The 19,349-nt window shown below is 34.8% G+C and overlaps 1 protein-coding gene across 1 annotated transcript in view; it reads left to right on the forward strand.

The window, feature by feature from the left end:
* Nucleotides 1–19,349, forward strand: part of LOC129232133 (uncharacterized) — a 47,712-nt gene that overhangs the window by 17,578 nt on the left and 10,785 nt on the right. Inside the window, 1 exon segment of the mRNA XM_054866374.1 lies at nt 720–857. Within this exon segment, the coding sequence (XP_054722349.1) occupies nt 720–857 (138 nt within the window).

Consider the following 19,349-nt stretch of genomic DNA (forward strand, 5'->3'; position numbering starts at 1 on the left):
GTTTCATTTTTTTTTTTTTTTCATTCTTGTCACCTATAGTACTTGAGCTTCACTGTACAAGCTTGCTCACTTGGTTTCCGCTGAAAAGAAAACCGCATCAAGTTCCATCATTTCCCTATTATCAGTATGAAATCCAAAACGCGTTTCTTCAAATGTCTCAAAAACTCATTTCTGCAGATGCTGCACTTTACCTTCCCATAGTGAAATACAGTAAACTCCCGATTATCCACGGAATTGGATGGCATGGATAATGAAAATCGCGGATAAACCGCAAAAGGCTAAAATAAGGTCTAGTTGAGATAAAAGTTGCTCTTCCTCATAAACTTAGCTGTATTAGTGTATAAAATACTTTCTTCAAACAGTGGAAATATATACAGTACAGTAAAACTGTTTTGTATTTTTGTACAACAGAACTAAACATCAATAAAGAATAAAAATATGTACGAGGAAGAAAGCACAGAAAATTAATAAAACAAAAACAGCTGAGTTTAAATTTACAATTTTTGTCAAAAAAAAACAGCTATTGATATTTGCTTTTTGCTGAGAAAATACACATTCCCGATAGTCTGACTCGCCACGATTATAACGACGTGGATAATCGACTTACGACGCGGTTAATCGACTCGTCGATTATCCGCGGGGTGGATAATCGGGAGTTTACTGTAGATATTAATAATTTTTTCGCTAGTTTACTGTGTTTTTTTCTGTTTCTTCCCCAGATCTGCCACCTGGCTCACAGTCACGATATTCCTGTGCATTTAGATGGTGCACGGATCATCAATGCTTCTGTTTCTCTGGGAGTTCCCCCAAGCGAGATCGCTCGTGAGTGCGATTCAGTCTCAATGTGCTTCTCAAAGGTGAAATATTTTTGTTTTCTGGTCTACTTCTGTAAGAGGAAATTTCCCATTCCGTTGCTGCTCGTTGGGAAAATTAATTTTACAAATAAAAACTTTAATTTTATTATATTAATTATCTTTTTCTTGTAAGTGTAAATGACTGTGATGACATGATCGGTAAGGTGTTGGACTCGTAATTGGAGGGTGCTAACCGATCGAAGATCCTCAATGTTCACTGATGGAGACTGGGCCACGTTGAATATGTGGTTGTCATGAAGTCATCCAAGTTTCCATTCCAGTGGTTGCTCGACTCTTGACCTGAATCAAAAAACATAGCTATCTTCAGGGCCTCATCCAACCGGTTAAACCACCTATAGTGGAAGGTCCGGGAGTGCCCTGGAACTTTATGTACTGTGAGTGGAAATGTGACAAGGTGCTAGAGAGACAGAGGGATTAGTTTCATAATTCGGTTAATAATTATGTTTTTATATATCCCATAGAACTAAGGGCAGTGTGTGCTAACAGAACTAAATATGACAGTTCTTATAATCTTATGGGTAGTCAATGAAGAAACTGTCAGCCATTTTTAGCCTATTTTCCCAGTAAAAATCAGAGAAAGAAGAAAAAAACATGAAAGAAGGCGTAAAAACGTATTTCAGGCTACCTTTGGTCACGTTAGGAGATGAAAGATAGTCAAGGTTCAAATACTGTTTACACAAACTGATACTGAAGTATTGAAGTTTCAAAAACGTAATTTCAGATTATATGTTGAGGCTTTAGAAGGGAGGGTGGGAGTTTTCACCAGGAACGTTTTCAGGATTGAAGGTCTAAATATGTACTTTTTGGCTCTGTTTGCTACGTTAGGGGGAAAGACAGGGTTCGAAGCTCTGTTCAGAAATTTTTCTACACTGAAGTCTAAAAGATTCGAGAGCTATTCCGCCTAAAAACATTTGGAAGCTATCTTTCACGCTGTTAGACTACAGAGTGGAGATGGGAGAGATTCTCAACCGGAATTGTTTGAAACTGAGTACGCTAAAACGCAATTTTAGACTATGTTTCGCCAAGTTGAGGGACCAAACAAAATGTTGAAAAAATGAAATTCACTTACCTTCCACAAGGAATAGACTAACATATGATACAAAGTTGTCGGATCGATTTTCCACTCTTAAATACGAGAAAACAGATATCGTTTTTACGTCTTTTGAAGTAGAAAACTCTTGTAATGAATGATAAATGAAAGCAAACTCTGAAATATAAAAAGCTACTCCTGTGATAAGCAATAAGTTGTTTCGTGTACCTTTTTTTTTTCTCACCTCCCCCTACCGTTCTTACTCTTATCACATGTCCTGAAGTTTTTTTTTTTTTTTAAAGGAAGTTTTTGTTTCACGAGGAGATTTTCAAGAAACTCTCTTAAAATACAGTGTTAATTTTTTCTTTTACGAAAATTGGAAAACCTCATTGCGTTCATTCTCTTGGAGTTAACTTCTACACTCTAAAAATACATTGGTCCCATGACTGTCCACTGCCGCCCTTTCAGAGAAAAACAAGGAATTGTACTGATATGCATATCAAGAAAGACTCTTGTCTCGTATCAAAGTAATTTTAATCTGGTAGTCATACAAATGTCTAGCATTTCGAAGATTTTCTTTTTGCCTGCAGTAACAGATTAAAACCATCATGGAAAATGCTTTTTTTTTTCACTTAAAAAGGGTTTAATTTGCCGCCCCTAGAAAAGTGCCGCCCGGGGCGAATCGCCCCCTCCACCCCTCCCTAGCTACGCCACTACTTCCAATGTAACCTTCGAGCAACATCCTCTTAATTAATCATTCATCATCATTCAAGGTCGAATAAATTTAGTCTTTTGAACTTTAATTTTAAAAAAAAACCCTGAGGTGTCCCAGAACTGTCGTACCCCCAAATATTACCGAAGATCCTCAAAAATTTCATTGTTAAGACTTCAATTCAGAAAACATTTCGGGGGAGAGATCTCCAAAACCTTCTAACAGTATTGAAAATCGCCTACGATTGCTTTAATTGAATTTCAATTTTGAAAATTTGCTACTGGAGGACTCCGAATCGCCCCATCCATTAACATTACCAAAGATCTTTTGAAACTGCGGTTTCTATCAATCGAAAGATTTTCGAGAGAATGCCCCCCCCCCCTCACCAACATCATCGAAAAATGTCAGCTTTTAGTGCTTCAATTACAAAATATTTCTGATCGCGAGTCCCTTCAAAATCCCCCCCCCCCGCGGTGTGCTAAATTATAACAAAAAGAAAAAAGAAAAAAGTCTACAATCGCGTTTTTAAGGCTCCAAAATTTCAAAAAATTTTGGAGGGGGAGGGCTGGCTCCCGAATTTCTCTTTCCCTTAATATTACCATAGATCTTCTAAAACTGCGTTTTTCGAACTACAATTTTCAAATTTTTCCCCGGGGAGAACCCCCGGACCCCCCTTTACATGTCACAATCAGAAATAATTCACAATTGAGAATGCGTGCTTGAAGTTTTCATTTTGAAAAATTATAGATCGACGACCCCGAGTCTCTTCCTCCCTTAACATCACCATAGACCGTCTAAAACTTTTTCAAATAATAATCTTGAAAATTCCCAGGGGAGAGCCCCCGGACCTCCTCTTCTGAACATAATTAAATGTAACGAACGATTGTGTTGGGAACTTAAATTTGGAAAAATTATCGGGAGATGCTATCCTTATCCTGGATCTCCTCTCCCCTTCGTCCCAAACTTTAAACATAGTCCAGAACTGCGTTTTTATGTCTTCAATTTCGAAATAATGCAAGAAGGTAACCCTGCGACACCTCCTAATTCTGATTGAATATTTAAAAGTTATATTACTAGTACTAAAGTCTAGTAATATGACTATCCCTGCTAAACTAGAAGCCAAATCTTCTCTCTCTCTCTCTCTGCACATTGGAACAAGCGTTTGAAACAATTAAGGGGTCACCAAAAGCATACCCCCTTCCCTACAATGAAGGGAACATCGCAGACGGCATGGAGTTGGCGTTCGTTTCAAAGCTGGATTAGACGATTTGATTTATTTTCAATTTTTTATAAATTTTCTGGAAGTAGCACAACTCTGCATGATGAATACGTGTGTGATAAGAGGGAGAGAGATCAAAAATGTTTTGTTGTTTGTAATAATTCTGATCAGTATGCTCTAGTCTTTCATTGGGGGGGGGGGGGGGAGAATTTATGATTATAAGCTTGGGGGGGATGGGCACCCTGCAATGCCCTCCAGTAAACAAGGACACCCTGATCCGTGACTGACAGAATAATGGAATAAATTACCCCAGCAGCGGCCGGATAATGTTGTGTAAAGCAACACATAACGTGTGAAAGCTTGCATCGCTATCCATGGTAGCCATATCCCATATTGATAACTTACGACGGAACGCCTGAAGGCGGTAATTACATTTATTCACTTTTACGTATTCAACCCAAAATGACCATTTCGTCCTTTGAACACTTTTCAATGCCTTCTGGATTTCAGAGCACAATAAATTATTGTCATTGCAATGTTCTAGAGTTCTGGCATTTGTTTATTTCACTTGGCATCGAATTACACTTACTTTTTTACTCGTTACATAGCTCATTGAAATCCGTCCTTAGCAATGGTCCACCACTGTATTTCGTTATTCTGACACTATCCACCTACAGACTACGATAGTCATTTCGTTTGTTTCTTTTTTTAAATTTAAGGTTATAATTATTGAAATAAAAAACGTGCCTTCGGGCAAAGCGGGAAAATGATTTAATCATATATATATATATATATTTATAATTTCTTGACTCGTGTGCTGACTTGTTTTTTCTATTTCAATAGAATAAGTATAACTTTAAAAAGTTATTTTTTAGGATGGCATTTAATTAGTCTATTAATTTCATTTAAAGTAAAGTTCCGCTTTGCGTCACCCTCCCCTGTATTGTACTGCATTTTATAAGTTTGATAATAAGATTCAGAGAGGGATTATCGTCATTGCAATGTTCTAGAGTTCTGGCATTAGTTTATTTCACTTGGCATCGAATTACACTTACTTTTTTTACTCGCTACATAGCTCATTGAAATCCGTCCTTAGCAATGGTCCACCACTGTATTTCGTTATTCTGACACTATCCACCTACAGACTACGATAGTTATTTCGTTTGTTTCCTTTTTTAAATTTAAGGTTATATTTATTGAAATAAAAAACGTGCCTTCGGGCAAAGCGGGAAAATGATTTAATCATATATTTATTTATAATTTCTTGACTCGTGTGCTGACTTGTTTTTTCTATTTCAATAGAATAAGTATAACTTTAAAAAGTTATTTTTTAGGATGGCAATTAATTAGTCTATAAATTTAATCAGTTATTTCTTTATGTTTTATAAACAAATTTGCTGACTTTAAATTGGATAAGTACAACTTTTTTATCTATTTTTTTATAATGCCCGATAGCTAGTTAACTATTTTAATCATTTATAACTTCATATTTGTTTGGCAACTGTACCAAATCACAATTAGTGACGCTTACCCGCTTTGGGCTCCCTCGTAGGGCAAAGCGGGTTTTCAAATGCTTGTAAAGTTTGATAATAAATACATATTGGGTTTGAAATCATATAAAAATTACTTTTTATTTTGAAGTTCATTTAAAGTAAAGTTCCGCTTTGGGTCACCCTCCCCTGTATTGTACTGCAATGAGAAAAAGGAAATTTGATATTGATAAGGGATTAAAAATCTGAAGATGAATGCATGTGATTTTATTACAAGTACATAAATAAAATCTTCCAAACTGCTCACCGTTCAAAAGAACGGACGTTCATTTTTTTAGGTAAACGAACGGATCTGTTCATTTTAAGGATTCGTTCTTTTTGACTCGTTCATTCATGAACGACACATCCCTAGGCCTTATCACTGATGCGCAAAACAAAACTAACAAATAATTCATTAAATAATACATGGAATGAAAAAAAAATATTGTTGCCCTGAATACCGTAGCTCATATAGTATTAAAAAAAGGCTTAAATTTTTTTCGATTTTTTGCCGAATTTTCAGCATTTTTAGTGTCTACTGTAGCCTTAATTACACTGCTAAGCAAAAACTTTATGTCATGAAACTTTTATAGTGTTTCTAGGATAATTTTTGGCGCTGATTTAAATATCTAATTAGAGTTTCCCCATCACCCACAGTTTTTGTGTAATCATAGGTTTTAAGTGATTTTTTCCGTGTTTTCTCATATCACGTAATGATAAAAAGTCATAGTTAACAATTTAAATCTAGTCTTAAAGACAAAACATGTGGAGATACATTGTGAGATTTGCTGATGGGACTGTAGTGGTAACGTGGTGGTCACCCATTTTCGTGATATATGCTACCTGAATTGAATCATTTTCTGCGTGTTTTTACATTTGAATGTACACATAAATAATTTATAGATTTTTACTCTTAGGAAAATGTTTTATCGTACTGTAATAGCATTGACTCTGTAATGGATATGTTCGTGTTTTAATATCGAACATCTAAAATTAAATTAAACAAAAATTGTTTGGGTTTTACACAATGCTGTTCTCTCCTCTGCGAATGAAATAAGATAGCAATAATAAGATTTTTTTTTTTTTTTTGAAAAAAGTTTAAACCTGTTATTCCACTGGCCTTTCTTATTAAATTAGGCATCTTCAAAAACTTTGTTGAGACTTTTTGAAGCACTGATGCTGAATTTGAATACTTAAAACCAGAATTTCTACTTATTGCAACTTGCTGTTGCTCAAAATTATAACAAAGCTAAAAAAGCGCATCTTTGGATCCCCTCCCCCCATATCCAAGTGAATAAATTCTTGCTGATTAATGCTAGACACTTAAGAGGGATGTTACAGGGAGAAATGAACAACAGCTAAGTTTTTGATCATTATTTTAGCATTAATCATGCGTGTGAATAAGCGCATTTCTTTCAAACTTTCTAGTGTTATAAAAAATTTGAGTGATGAAGAAAAACTGTTTACATATTTGAACTCAGCTCATCATCTTACGCTAAGATCCGGTATTTTTTCTTCATGTAACAGAAAAAAAGTTTTTTTTTTCGTACACTGGTGTTGTCAGATATTAATGAACTAAATAGATAATTAAAATAATTATTTGATACTAGTTTTTAAACGCTATTTTCCCCTTAAATTACATGTCTGGATCCTCATCTGACTCCAACCATATCCCACCGTGTAAAAATGTCCTGGCTACGTCCTTAGGGTCAACTGCAAACCTTTTGGAATGTTCGGGACTATCACTGTCAATAACTTTTCTTTTTCTTAAACATGTTTCTTCTTCTTCTTGAACTTTTTTGTATTTTTCACGGAGTTCGTCTTCATTGGCTCGGTTCGCTCTTTTCCACCATACCAACTTAACCAGTCTCTGCTTTTTCAGGGACGACATATGACATTCATAAGCGTGCCACGAATCTAACACTAAAAGGCAACCCTCCGAAAAATGTCGCAAATCAAACCCCCGTCTACTTAGTACGAATAAATACTCGATGGTAATGCACATTTCACTTTCAGGGTCGCGATTCTGTTCGAGCACACGTTCTGCAAGTTTCAGCGCATGAGCTATGTTGATCTGATGAAGAGAACTCAGTCCCTTCTCACATAAATACAGGGTAAAGTCCTTAACGAGTTCTAGGAGTGGCACTTTTTCGACATGCGGTAAATCGAGCTCACTCTTCGTTTGGCTGTACAGGAAAACAGAAACAAGTTTATGCAAGTCCGAAACATACTCAGGATTTATACACCTCTTGTTTTTAGGGCGGTCAGGATGATATTTCAGCATCGATATAAATGTCTTTGATATTTCGGGTGTTAAGATAGCCAAATAGCCTGAAACAAAAACACCATTTTCACAAATCCACTGATCGTTTTTCTCTTCGAAATGAGTATTACATAGTGTATTTAATGTGTTTAAAGTTGAAGAAATCATGTTTTCATGAAGAGTTACTGCTGTGCAAAAAGTTCGAAACGACTCATATCTTTTAGAATGTAAGAGTCGGTCGCTGAATGGGCGGGTGAGTTTTTCGTCTCCGCAGCAGATTTTCTCTAATAAGAATTTTATTATGTGTCTTTGATAAGCTGTCTGAAGTGTAATATCGGCATTGATGTCATTGATGTCATTGCATTTCAAATGTAGAATAAAATAAGGGAAGAAGTTGTTGAATATATCCTTTATATGCTCATTTTCTTGCAGTGATGCCAAATTTAAGTACATCTGCAAGCTTTGTAGGGATTGTAAATGTTTGAAAAGGCCCCTTTCACTATGCTTCAGTTTTGCAACTGCATTTCGAAAGCTTTTAAATATGTTTACATCCATGCCATTGAGTTTTGCAATGTCAAGTAACTCATCGGTGTAGTCATCAGAAATCGTTTCTAGGAAAACAACTTGCAAAAAGTAGTGCTTGATTGTAGAATGAATAAATGGATAAACATGAGAGGAAAATTCATTAAAACTCGGTGATTTCTTTTCCTTGTGCCAGTTAATTAAGAACTCCATAACGTCTTTAAGCTCAACAAGGGTCGTATTAAGACGATGCAATAGTTTACCCTCTTTAGACAGAGACTTTTGCTTCTCTCCTATGCGTCGACGGAGCATATTGTACATGTTTTGCCCCAAACAAGGAAATGAAAGAGGTTTTCCCCAATCATAACTTTCCAAAATCATACTATTTTCAATAAACTTCCATTTATTATACAATTCTTCCTCACCGCTTCTCTTTTTCAACTCCAGCTCCACAAAGAAGCGAATTACGTTATTTCTGTCAAGGAATATATTCTTCAGAAGCAATTTTTGCACAAATTTGCATTTAGAATGTTTCTCTGGTTTATTTAACCAATGAACCAATAATTTCGATAAAAAATATTCTGCATAAGTACGATGAACGAAACTTATTGCACCAGTATCGTTCTCCAAATCTTGCAGCAATCCTAATCCACGAAACTCGTCGACAGAAATGTCTCGAATTTCGTTTTTCCACGCTTTGAATCCTTTTCCTTCTTCAGTGAATTCGTCAGCCAAATAATTTAGCAATCCCAATCCACGAAACTCTTCTGTAGAAATATTTCGAAGAATTTCTTCACTAAAAACTCCTTCAAATCCTGTTTTTTCATTGGGCAATAACTTTTTTAGAGCCAGGTACCCGTGAATTTTTGTGTAAAACTTAGTTAATGCAGAAAAACTAGTTTGTAGACATAACAATTTCGAGATGTCTTTTTTCTCAACGAAAAACCTTTTATATTGATATAAAATCAATTGCTCGAAAAGATCTGATAAGTCGCGGGTTCTCGACGTCATTTCCTCTGCATTGAATGCCCCGAATTCGAGGTACTCTCTGCATTCACCACTAAAAATAACCGCTACCATCTTCGTTTGCAGGGCAATCTCGACAATGCTTCCGATTTTGAAAAGAGCCGGTGTGTTGTTAAATTGATCAAGGAGCTTTTTGGAAAAATCAGCGATTTTCAGTTCTCTTTGTCTTTCCGATTCTTCAGTCATCTCTGCATCTTCCATTTTAAAAGTTTTGGACCAAACCCCTTTCAACAAGTCTTCTTGTTCTTCTCTTTGAAATGGCTTTAAAATGTAGGCGAAAACAACGAATGAGTCTGCTAATTGCAACTGACCATATCTACGAGTAGTTAAAAATACTTTGAGCATTGCTTTTTTGAATGAAAACATTAGTTTCATTACATTCTGTTGACACACTTCTCCTACTTCATCATAACCATCTAAAAGCAAGGCGATTCGTCCGTGGTGTGTGAAACAATATCGGAAAAAATTTTTGGCTAGTGAGTTTTCTTCGGAAAATATACCAATTTTTATGAAAACATTTACAATGTTATCAAGCTCAGCTACAATGTCATGAGTCTTAGCAAAATCTCCCCGCTCGATATGTGCCTCGGAATCTTTCAAGTTTATTCTAATAGGCCATATTAGAGGATCTAAATTTTGAGATAGCATGGTCAGAGCAGTCGACTTACCAATTCCTGGGTCTCCAGTTATTATAGAAATAAAATCAGTTCGATCGACCAAGCTGTTCAGGTCTGACACAATGTCCTGCACAAACTTTTCCAATCTTGACGTATTATTGGAGTACTTCAAGAAAAACTTGGAATTGGCACATTTTGATAACCGATGGATGTTTTCCCACTCGCTCAGTCTTCTTCCTTCTTTTAAATCTTTAAAATCTTTATCTGCGTCTGCCTCGCGTAGAATGTAAAGCCTTCCGCTGTGAAAGCTTTCATCATCAGTTTTGTTGGTGTACGTTCTGATGGCATCTCTTTGATCTTCCTGAATCAGACTTTCAAGTTCAGAGACTTCTACGTCTTCAAAGGCAAATATATCGCTGTCATTATCTCTTACACATCCCTTCAAATCCGTTAATATCTTCCAATTCAATTTGCGCTCGATGTTGACGTGATACGGATCATAATAAGGAGAACTCGGATTTGTGAAATCAGGTCTTTTAGAACCAATCACAATATTTTCACCGGAAATTATTTCGTCGAGTGAATCGGGGTCTAGAATTTCCCGCGCTCTCTTTAAAATCTCTTGATCCAATGCAGAATCTCCTTCAAATTCTTCATTTCTTCTTCCAAGTAGTTCAACAAAAGATTTCTTTTCACCTTGATATAGTACATTCTTCTTTACGAGTACCTTTCTTAAATAGTCTTCATCGAAATCCCCAATTTCAATTGTATCTAGGGAAAGTCTTGAATAATTTTGAAATGGGTTTTCGTGGAAGACCTTTTCTAGATCACTGTTTTCCTCAGAAACAATAATAAGTTTGTTGTTCTGATCAGTCAACAAACCCCTAATAGTTTCGAAGAAATCTTTTATTTTTGAGATATCGATTCTATGCCCATTTTGACAGCACGTCATCAATATTTTTTTGCGGAAGAAGTCTTTTCCCCCATGATGTGTGCTCACCGTGATCAGTAATTGCAAATGCCAGACCTCGTTCTGTTTCATTGCACGCAGTTTTTCTTTAACTAAGCCGAATGTGTTTTTTGCGGAAATGATATGAAACACTTGAACGTCAACGGACTGCATAAACTCACTTAACTTCTTCATGTTCTCCGATACGTTATTAAAAGCAACTTTTGTCCCTCTAATTCTACAGTCATAAACTAGATTATTTATGGAGTGCGTGACTTCTTTTAACTTTTCTTCACCCGCCTTGAAGAAATTTTCTTCGTTTGTTATAGCAGCACTTCTACAGCTTGTCCACCACTCTAAGATCTTTCTTTGAACTTCACTATAGATAATATCTGCATAATATTCATCTTCCTGATCTATGACATCGGAAAAATCGTTCATTATTTTTAATTTAATGAGTTTCCCAAGTTCCTCTTCGCTCGGCTGCTTTACGGCAAAAGTTAATTTTACAAAGAATTCCTTGATCATACTGTCTCGAAAAGAAGTCGTTTCTCCCGTAATCCCGAATGACTCCCGAACTTCATCTGCACTTTTGTATAGTTCATCAAACCTTTTTTTAAGTCCTTCGGCAACACGTTGGTTTTTATCAAATACCAATTTAAATCGCTCGCCTCCAACATTTATTATATCATCTTGAGCATCCATCCTCCTCAGATGAATATTTTTCACATAATCGGCAAAATCACTGTTAGTAAAAATGACGATGTCTTTAATCCTTCGCTTGTAAGTCTGATTTGTATTCAGTTTTAGAAACGAGGCGAAGTAGCTTCGCAAATTGAACGAACCTTTAACAGAGCCTTCCTTTTTGGGGAGGAGTGTTGTCATGGTGATGTTTTTCTCCTCGGGCCGCAATGCATGTTTCACCTGTACAAAACGGTACTGACCGTCCTCGCAGTTGCGAAATATGATATCATCTAACTTCAGCGCTTCTGAACTTTCGGAATGCAGCTGGAACTTGTACTTCTTGTTGAAAGCCGTTTGCAGAAACAGCATTATCAGCTTGACTTGATACATATTCCCATGCATGAAGCATTTCGCTCCAAATGCTTTGGGAATTCGATCTTCTGTTGCCTTGGAAGCAGGCAACTCTCCTCTCCTGGACGGCTGGATTCGAACTGAAGGTCCAGGAAGATCGCCGTCATCCCCATCCATGATGAAGCTTCAAAACACAACACAACAGCCGTTTGTCCTTATTGATATTACGTGGACGTTTTAGTTTAAATCCACAGTCCAACAATTGCCTTGCTGTCAAACAATGCTTGATATTTTGAAAAATAAATCATTTCAAAACAAGTCAGCTGAAACCAAGATTCGACACATTCTTCTCTTGAGTACTTTTTCACTATTTCTTTTCTCTAATCAGATGTGTTCAAGCGCTTTATGATTTATACTATCCATAAAAACCGAGAGCAAAAGAAAAAAAAAACACAGCAGCTACCATTTCCGGTCACAACTGAAACTCTACAGCGTGGCGCGCTAAAAAAAGTAATCGCTTCAACTGACTTAAACTTGACCTTGTAATCAGATGTGACGTAATTTCCACTCCTCACTTCAGAGCGCTATTTTATTTCCTTCGAGGGAAATGAGCTCGTCTAGAAATGTTGTTGCAAAGTGCAAAGGAAAGAAAAAATCAGGAAGGATTTTTGGAAACGGAATTTTTAAGTAATTTAAAGAAAGAGAAACTTTGTTTATATTTGAACCTTTTTCCTACACGATTTCAAAACTTTAATGCTTTTCACTGCTATAAATGTCAGGGTTCGTAGAAAAAAAACTGAAGATAAACAGGGTGAATTTGATCGAATTTGCCTTTCAAAGTGGGCTGATAGAAGAGCCCAAGCGGAGCATAGAACCAGCCATTATCGTGTCCAATCCTTAACCATAACCGAGATATGGGACATGTAAGGAAAATGAGTAAAAAAAAAATTCTGTGAAAATGACTAATTTCTGAAACTTCTGAAGGATCTGCACCCAAAAAAGTACATATTTGGAAAGAGTAGACTAAATCCTACAAAATGGCATTTTTCCCATCATCATAGTCTCATTTTACAGCGAGCTACAAGTTTTGAAACATTGGACACACTCAGAATTGAAATGGTGCCAAAGTTTTTAATCGACATTTTCAAAACTAACCGTATGAGCTACAATCGGGCAAATCTACCAAAAACTGGCCAATTTCACTAGCTTTCAGATGATTCAGCAACAAATTATGTAGGGCTTCAAGTTCAGCAGAAGTTCAAGCTTTTGTCTGAAACAGTCTAAAAATCTGCATTCCTTGAAAAAGGAAAACCAGGGAAGAGTCGCACTTTTCTGTTTTAAATTTTCTGTTTCACATAAGCATGTTGCTTTCTTTGTAAGAAAATGATATTTTTATATCAAAATAATAATTTTTACATTTTATTTAGTGAAAAAGCAGAAAAGATAACAATAAGTAGAAATAAAAGAAACATTACTCTCCCGTGCTTTAAGAACGTTACACTAACATCAATGAGTACATTGTATACTATACATCTTTAAAAACTGCTCCATCAAGCCAGTTCGGTTGCGCACTTTCTGCAAACTGGCTACTTCTTATTTGTATACTTCTTGTTTTAAGAACCCCCAAAGAAGTACACTGGCGTCAGGTCTGGCGATCTGGGTGGCTATGGAATGGGACCGTATGACCAATCCATTAGGGGTACTGTTCAGTCAAAATATTTCGAACAACATTTGGAAATTAGTTGGGTTATTATCGTGTTGAAAAATGATTTCCGTCTCTCGGAAGCAGGAGTAGCATCAAGCCAGGCAAATGATGTTCCATTAACTCAAAATATGGGCTTCATGCATTAAAACACCATAAAACATATACGGACCCATCAAATGATCGCCAATTACACCCAGCCAAACATTTAAACTAAATCGAGTTTGGAACTTCAGGTTAAAATTGGATTTTGTTCAGCAGATTGATGTCAGTTACACAAATTTATCATGCCCCCTGGAGTGAAAAATGGGTCATTTTCTCTAAACCGCTCAATTCTTGTCCTTGCTCCAAAAATAACAAACTAACTAGTATAGAAATGAAACTGACGCTAGAATGCTTTAACAACATGTTTTTATGTTTGTAAAATAAGTTAAAACAAACACTCTATTATTATTATACATTTAAATAGTTTTTTGACATGATAAATGTTATTCCCCTGTGTGTCCCTACCTCCACCTTAAAGCAAAATCAGCTCTAAAGATTCAGGAAGCCATGCATATTTGTACAGAAAATGTTGTTTAACCTCTTAAGAAGTGTTATGCAATGTTGTAAAATAGAAAAAAAAATTCTTCAAGGTATGCATTATTTAAAAAAAAAATAGTAAAAAATGTCCTTTGATTTTTTGTCATTCCCCTGTCGAGGAATGGAATGAATATTTCTCACACCTGGTAATAGTTGTATTAACTCATAATTTAATCTTTGAATTCTGGTCCCATCATAGAAATAATCTTAATTAGTTCTTTTTGAATAAATATACGGTGTCGAGTATATTCGGGTGATATCAAGTTAAATCTTGATAAGTATTTTTAATGACTGTCACTACCCTGTCTTTGATAATTCACTTAATTTTGTAATAATCGCTCAATGAATGATTGGCTCTTCTTTGTATAGAGTTTCCCCCCCCCCTTACTTTAAGTGACATTGATATTTGTTGTTTGCAGTTATGACAATATATAAGTTAACTTTAATTTTTGTCATTCCCCTGTCGTTCTTCCCCTGTAAAATGTAAAGAAAACAAATAACCACAATAACTACTTTTTGGACACCACGACATTGGATCTTTTTCAATTTCATAAAAGTAGTGTTTCCTTTTCCCACATAAATTATAATATCGTCAGTAAAACGCATTATTTCCTCTAAGTGTCATTCCCCTGGCACAGTGAATGCCATTCCTTGCCCTGTCCAAATTGCGCTGTTTGGGGAAAATGACCCAAATGACTCATCTGTACACAGTATCTTTCTCAGAAAACGGTTTCTTAAATTTTTCGGGCAAGTAGCCACCCGCAAAATGTTACGTAGGGCGAAAATAATTTTCCAACACAATGGAGCCCATCCACTATTCTTCAAATGTCATTCGAAATTTTCTGACTGAACAGTATCCCCAATGGGTTGGTCGTGACTCTAATGACTTCTTTGCTTTGGGATTCTTAAAACAAGAAGTTTAGTTTGTAGGAATTAAACAACCGGCTTGATGAAGCAGTAGTGAAACTAAGAAAGGAAATTTCACTAAGAGCAAACGTGTGTTTTCATTCGCGAAGGGTAAGGTGTGGCAGCGACCGATTTCAGCAACTATTGTAAATTTTAAAGATTGATCAAATGTACTCATTGATGTTAGTGTAATTTTTTAAAAATAATCTTTCCTTTGTTGAAAGCAGTTTCCTTTGTTGTTGATTTTTCTTTTGTAAAAAGTAATGCTTTTTATTTCTGCTTATTGTTATCTCTTGTGTTTTTGCACTTAATAAAATGTAAAAATTTTTATTTCGATACAAAAATATCATTTTCTTAAACAAGGAAATCAGCATGCTTACGTGAAACTGAAAGTTTAAAATAGAAAAATGTGTGTGTGTGTGTGAGAGAGACTCTTCGCTGGTGTTCCTTTTTCAACGAATGCAGATTTTTACACTGTTTCAAACAAAAGCCTAAATTTCTGCTGAAAGAGCCCATTATGATTTGTTGTTGGATTATCTGAAAGCTAATGAAATGGGCCAGTTTTTGGTAGATTTGACCAATTGTAGCTCATACGCTTGTTTTTGAAAATGTCGATTAAAAACTTTGGCACCATTTCAATTCTGAGTGTGTCTAATGTTTCAAAACTTGTAGCTCGCTGTAAAATGCGACTATATTGATGGGAAAAGTGCAATTTTGTACTATTTAGTCTGTTCTTTTCAAATATGTACTTGTTTTGTGTGCAGGTTCTACAGAAATCTCAGAAATCGGTCGTTTTTCTCAGATTTTTGTTCCCCCCTCCTTCTTTTTTCTCCCATAACTCGGTTACAGTTAAGGATTGGACACGATAATGGGTGGTTCTATGCTCCGCTTGGGGTTTTCTATCTCCCCCTTTCGTATGGCAGATTGGATGAAACTCACCCTGTATATCACCAAGGCCGTATCCAGAAATTTTTTTCGGGAGGCACACTGCCCAAGCACAGAACATATGTATATATGTAGACACTAGAGGTGGGCAATGTCTTTCTTTTTAGTGATCCGTTCATCAGAGGACCGTTCATTTGAACGATTTTGTTCATTTCAAAATGTTGCAGAACATTTTTTTAATTGCTCAAACAAGCCACAAAGAACATTACTAATGGATGCATGGGAAAATTGCAAGTAAATTGCAAAATAAATAAATAAATAAATAAATAAATAAGTAAATAAGTAAATAAATAAATAAGTAAATAAATAAATAAATAAATAAGTAAATAAATAAATAGATAAATAGATAAGTAGATAAGTAGATAGATAGATAGATAGATAGATAGATAGATAAAATTAAAATAAATAATAATAAATAATCGGCCGAGCCCTTATGTCTCTGATTTTGTCCGTTGTTTTTATACGAATCGATATGCATAAGGTAAGCCTAAATTATTTTTTTAGATTTTTGAATAAAAATTACGTTTTGGAGAATCTTTTCAAAAATTCGATTTTTGATCATTTTTCGGAGCCACCGTTTTGGCATAAAATTAGAAAAATCTCTCTAAGTTCCTTATTTTTCCACCAGTTTAGCTAATTTGGTATCAATTTGAAGCTAATACTTTTCTCTTTCAGTGTAAACAGCATAAAATATACTGTGAATAGTCGGGTAATGCCACTTCTTATATCTAAAGTCAGTTTTTTTCTTTTTCAATTCGGAGATTAAATAAGTCATATCTCTGGAGTAACAATTTTGACCTGCTTCAGATTTTTTAAAGTATATTTAAATCATTCTCTTGCTTTGTAGAAAAAAACTAGAGGGGTGTTTTTTGTTGTTTTGAAAAAAAAAAAGTTTGTTTCGCAGAAAATACAATTTATTTATTACTTTAAAGCTCTTTTCAGTTGGCCCAAAAACTTTTCAGAACAATTAATACTGGAATGTCAAAGGATAACAATTGATTTGTATCATTAGTTAATCGTTAAAAAGTTGTTAACTATCGAAAAGAATTGTGCAAAAAGAACGAGCATTGGTCATGCGTTTTCTGCCACATTTTCCCAAGTGATCCACTTCCAGTGGCATGTTTTGGGCAATTTTAATTTTGATACGTCCAACTGTTGACCTAAAAACACCTGTTATGCTTGCAATAACTCTTTGGGTATGTGGAGGGAAGTAGTAATGCTTGTATTTCCCTGCACTTTTTAGGAGACATGTTTGAAGTTTTGCCATTTCTTAAAAAACAGTTTTGACAATATCAAGCAACGATATAAATTAAATATTGAAATTTAATCTCAAACTGTAGCAACACTGCTTTATTAACAAGTATTAATTACGTATTAATTATAGCAGATACCAAAACTTTTGAAGAAATATATCTAGAATGCTGATTATAACCTCACAACAGCAGCAGTTTTTCTCATTAGAGACCAATTGATACCAAATTCAGTATAATTGATTGAAAAATAAAGAAATTAGAGAGATTCTTCTAAATTCATGTCAATACGGAGACTCCGAAAAATGATCAAAAATCGAATTTTTGAAAAACAATTCTCCTAAGATTGATTTTCATTCAAAAAATCTAAAAACATTAATTTGGACGAATCTCATGGATATCTACAGTGGCTCCCAAAAGTGTTCGTACACTTTGAAATTTTTTAGTAAAACCAAAATAACATGAAACTGAATTCGAATATGAAGTCCAATATTTTTTCACATCATTCCTATATCATTCTAAATACAACCTATTGGTTTTTTCAAAATATTGACGCATCTTCTTTTTGAAATGAGTCAGAAAACGAAGATACAGAGAAATAACACGCCACAAAAGTCATCGTACACTCAAATATTTTCGAATAAATTCATGATTAAAATTATCATATGCCGTTTTATTAATATTTTTGAATTGTGTTGATCCTCTTAAGTCATTTGGCTTTAATTTTTTGTTTATTTATTCCTTAATATTGTGCTTATTAGTGTAAAATGGCTGGTATTCGTAAAAAACCGCAAACACCATTCAAAATTTGAATTTTTTTCCCACAGTAGTGGTATATTGGTTTGAAATGTCTCTAAATTAGTTAATTTATTTGTTTGTATAGTAAAGTGCTTGATAAAATGCTTTAAAGAAAGGAATCGGACCGAAAACAAGGTAAGAAAAGGTCAACCGGCAAAGTTAACAAAACGTGATCGGAGATTTAAAGTTAAAAAAATTATGAAAAATACACATTTGAGTGCTGTAAACGTTTCTGCAGAGTTAAATGAAACATATTACACTTAATTTTCACCTAAAATTGTTCGCCAAGTTCTCTGATTAGCTGGATTAAATGGGACCTCTTCTCGCAGAAATTTTCTTGATCGTACGAAAAACAGAAAGCTTACGCTTTTCGTCGCAAAATCAATTATAAATAAGCTAAAAACGTTTTAGAATCACGTCTTACTTACAGATAAAAATTAATTTAACATTTTTGGTTAAATTGTTGTATAACTGTAAGTAGAAGAAAAAATTAGGCACTTAATCTTAAGAACTTATTTGGATCAGTTAATCAGGACGGTGGAGGTGTTCTAGTGTGAGGGTGCATATCAGCATCAGGACATGGTAGTTTGTAATTTTTTGATGAAATAATGAATCATGCTGTTCCTTTAAATATTTTAAAAACCAATTTTAAACTCTTAGCCAAAAATTTGGTTATTGGAAACAACTTTGTTTTTTATCAAGACAACGATAAGAAGCACACGGTTTTCAACATTTGCATCTAGTGCCACGAAAATTGTCCTAAAGTTTAGGAAATACCCCCTAAATCTCCAGATTTTAACTTAATGTAGCGTATTTAGAGATATATGGAGGCTAGATTACGAAAATAGGGCTTTAAAACGAAAATAGAGCTAGAAACAGTAAGACTCAAAGTGTGGTAGAACACTTACTCAGAAATTACGCAAAAGAAAGAAAGAAAAAAAATGAAATCTATTCGCCGACATTTAAAAGGTGTTATGAATACTGTATGATATTCTACTAATTAATAACTTAATCAAAAGTTAGATTATTCAATAATATACAGACATTTTATAAAGTGTATGAAGACTTTTGTGAGATAAAATTTCCGGCACTTTTTGATTTTTGATTTTTAAAAAATTAAGTTTCAGTATTTTTTAAAAACTTTTCATGTAGTTTTGTTAAAAATTGATCATAGATCTTATAATTAAATACCTATTCCGAAATATTAATTCTAACCAATTGATTGGGGCCTATTTCTTTGAAAGTCGTAGGTGTACGAAGACTTTTGGGAGCCACTGTATTTGTAAAAAAATAATGGACAAAATTGGAGACATGACGGCATACAGCATTAGGCGATTTGACGTGAAATGACACAAAACTGCGATTTTATCACAAAAACTCAATACAATG

Source organism: Uloborus diversus, unplaced genomic scaffold (assembly GCF_026930045.1).
Source record: "Uloborus diversus isolate 005 unplaced genomic scaffold, Udiv.v.3.1 scaffold_11, whole genome shotgun sequence".
In the NCBI taxonomy this organism is placed as follows: domain Eukaryota; kingdom Metazoa; phylum Arthropoda; class Arachnida; order Araneae; family Uloboridae; genus Uloborus; species Uloborus diversus.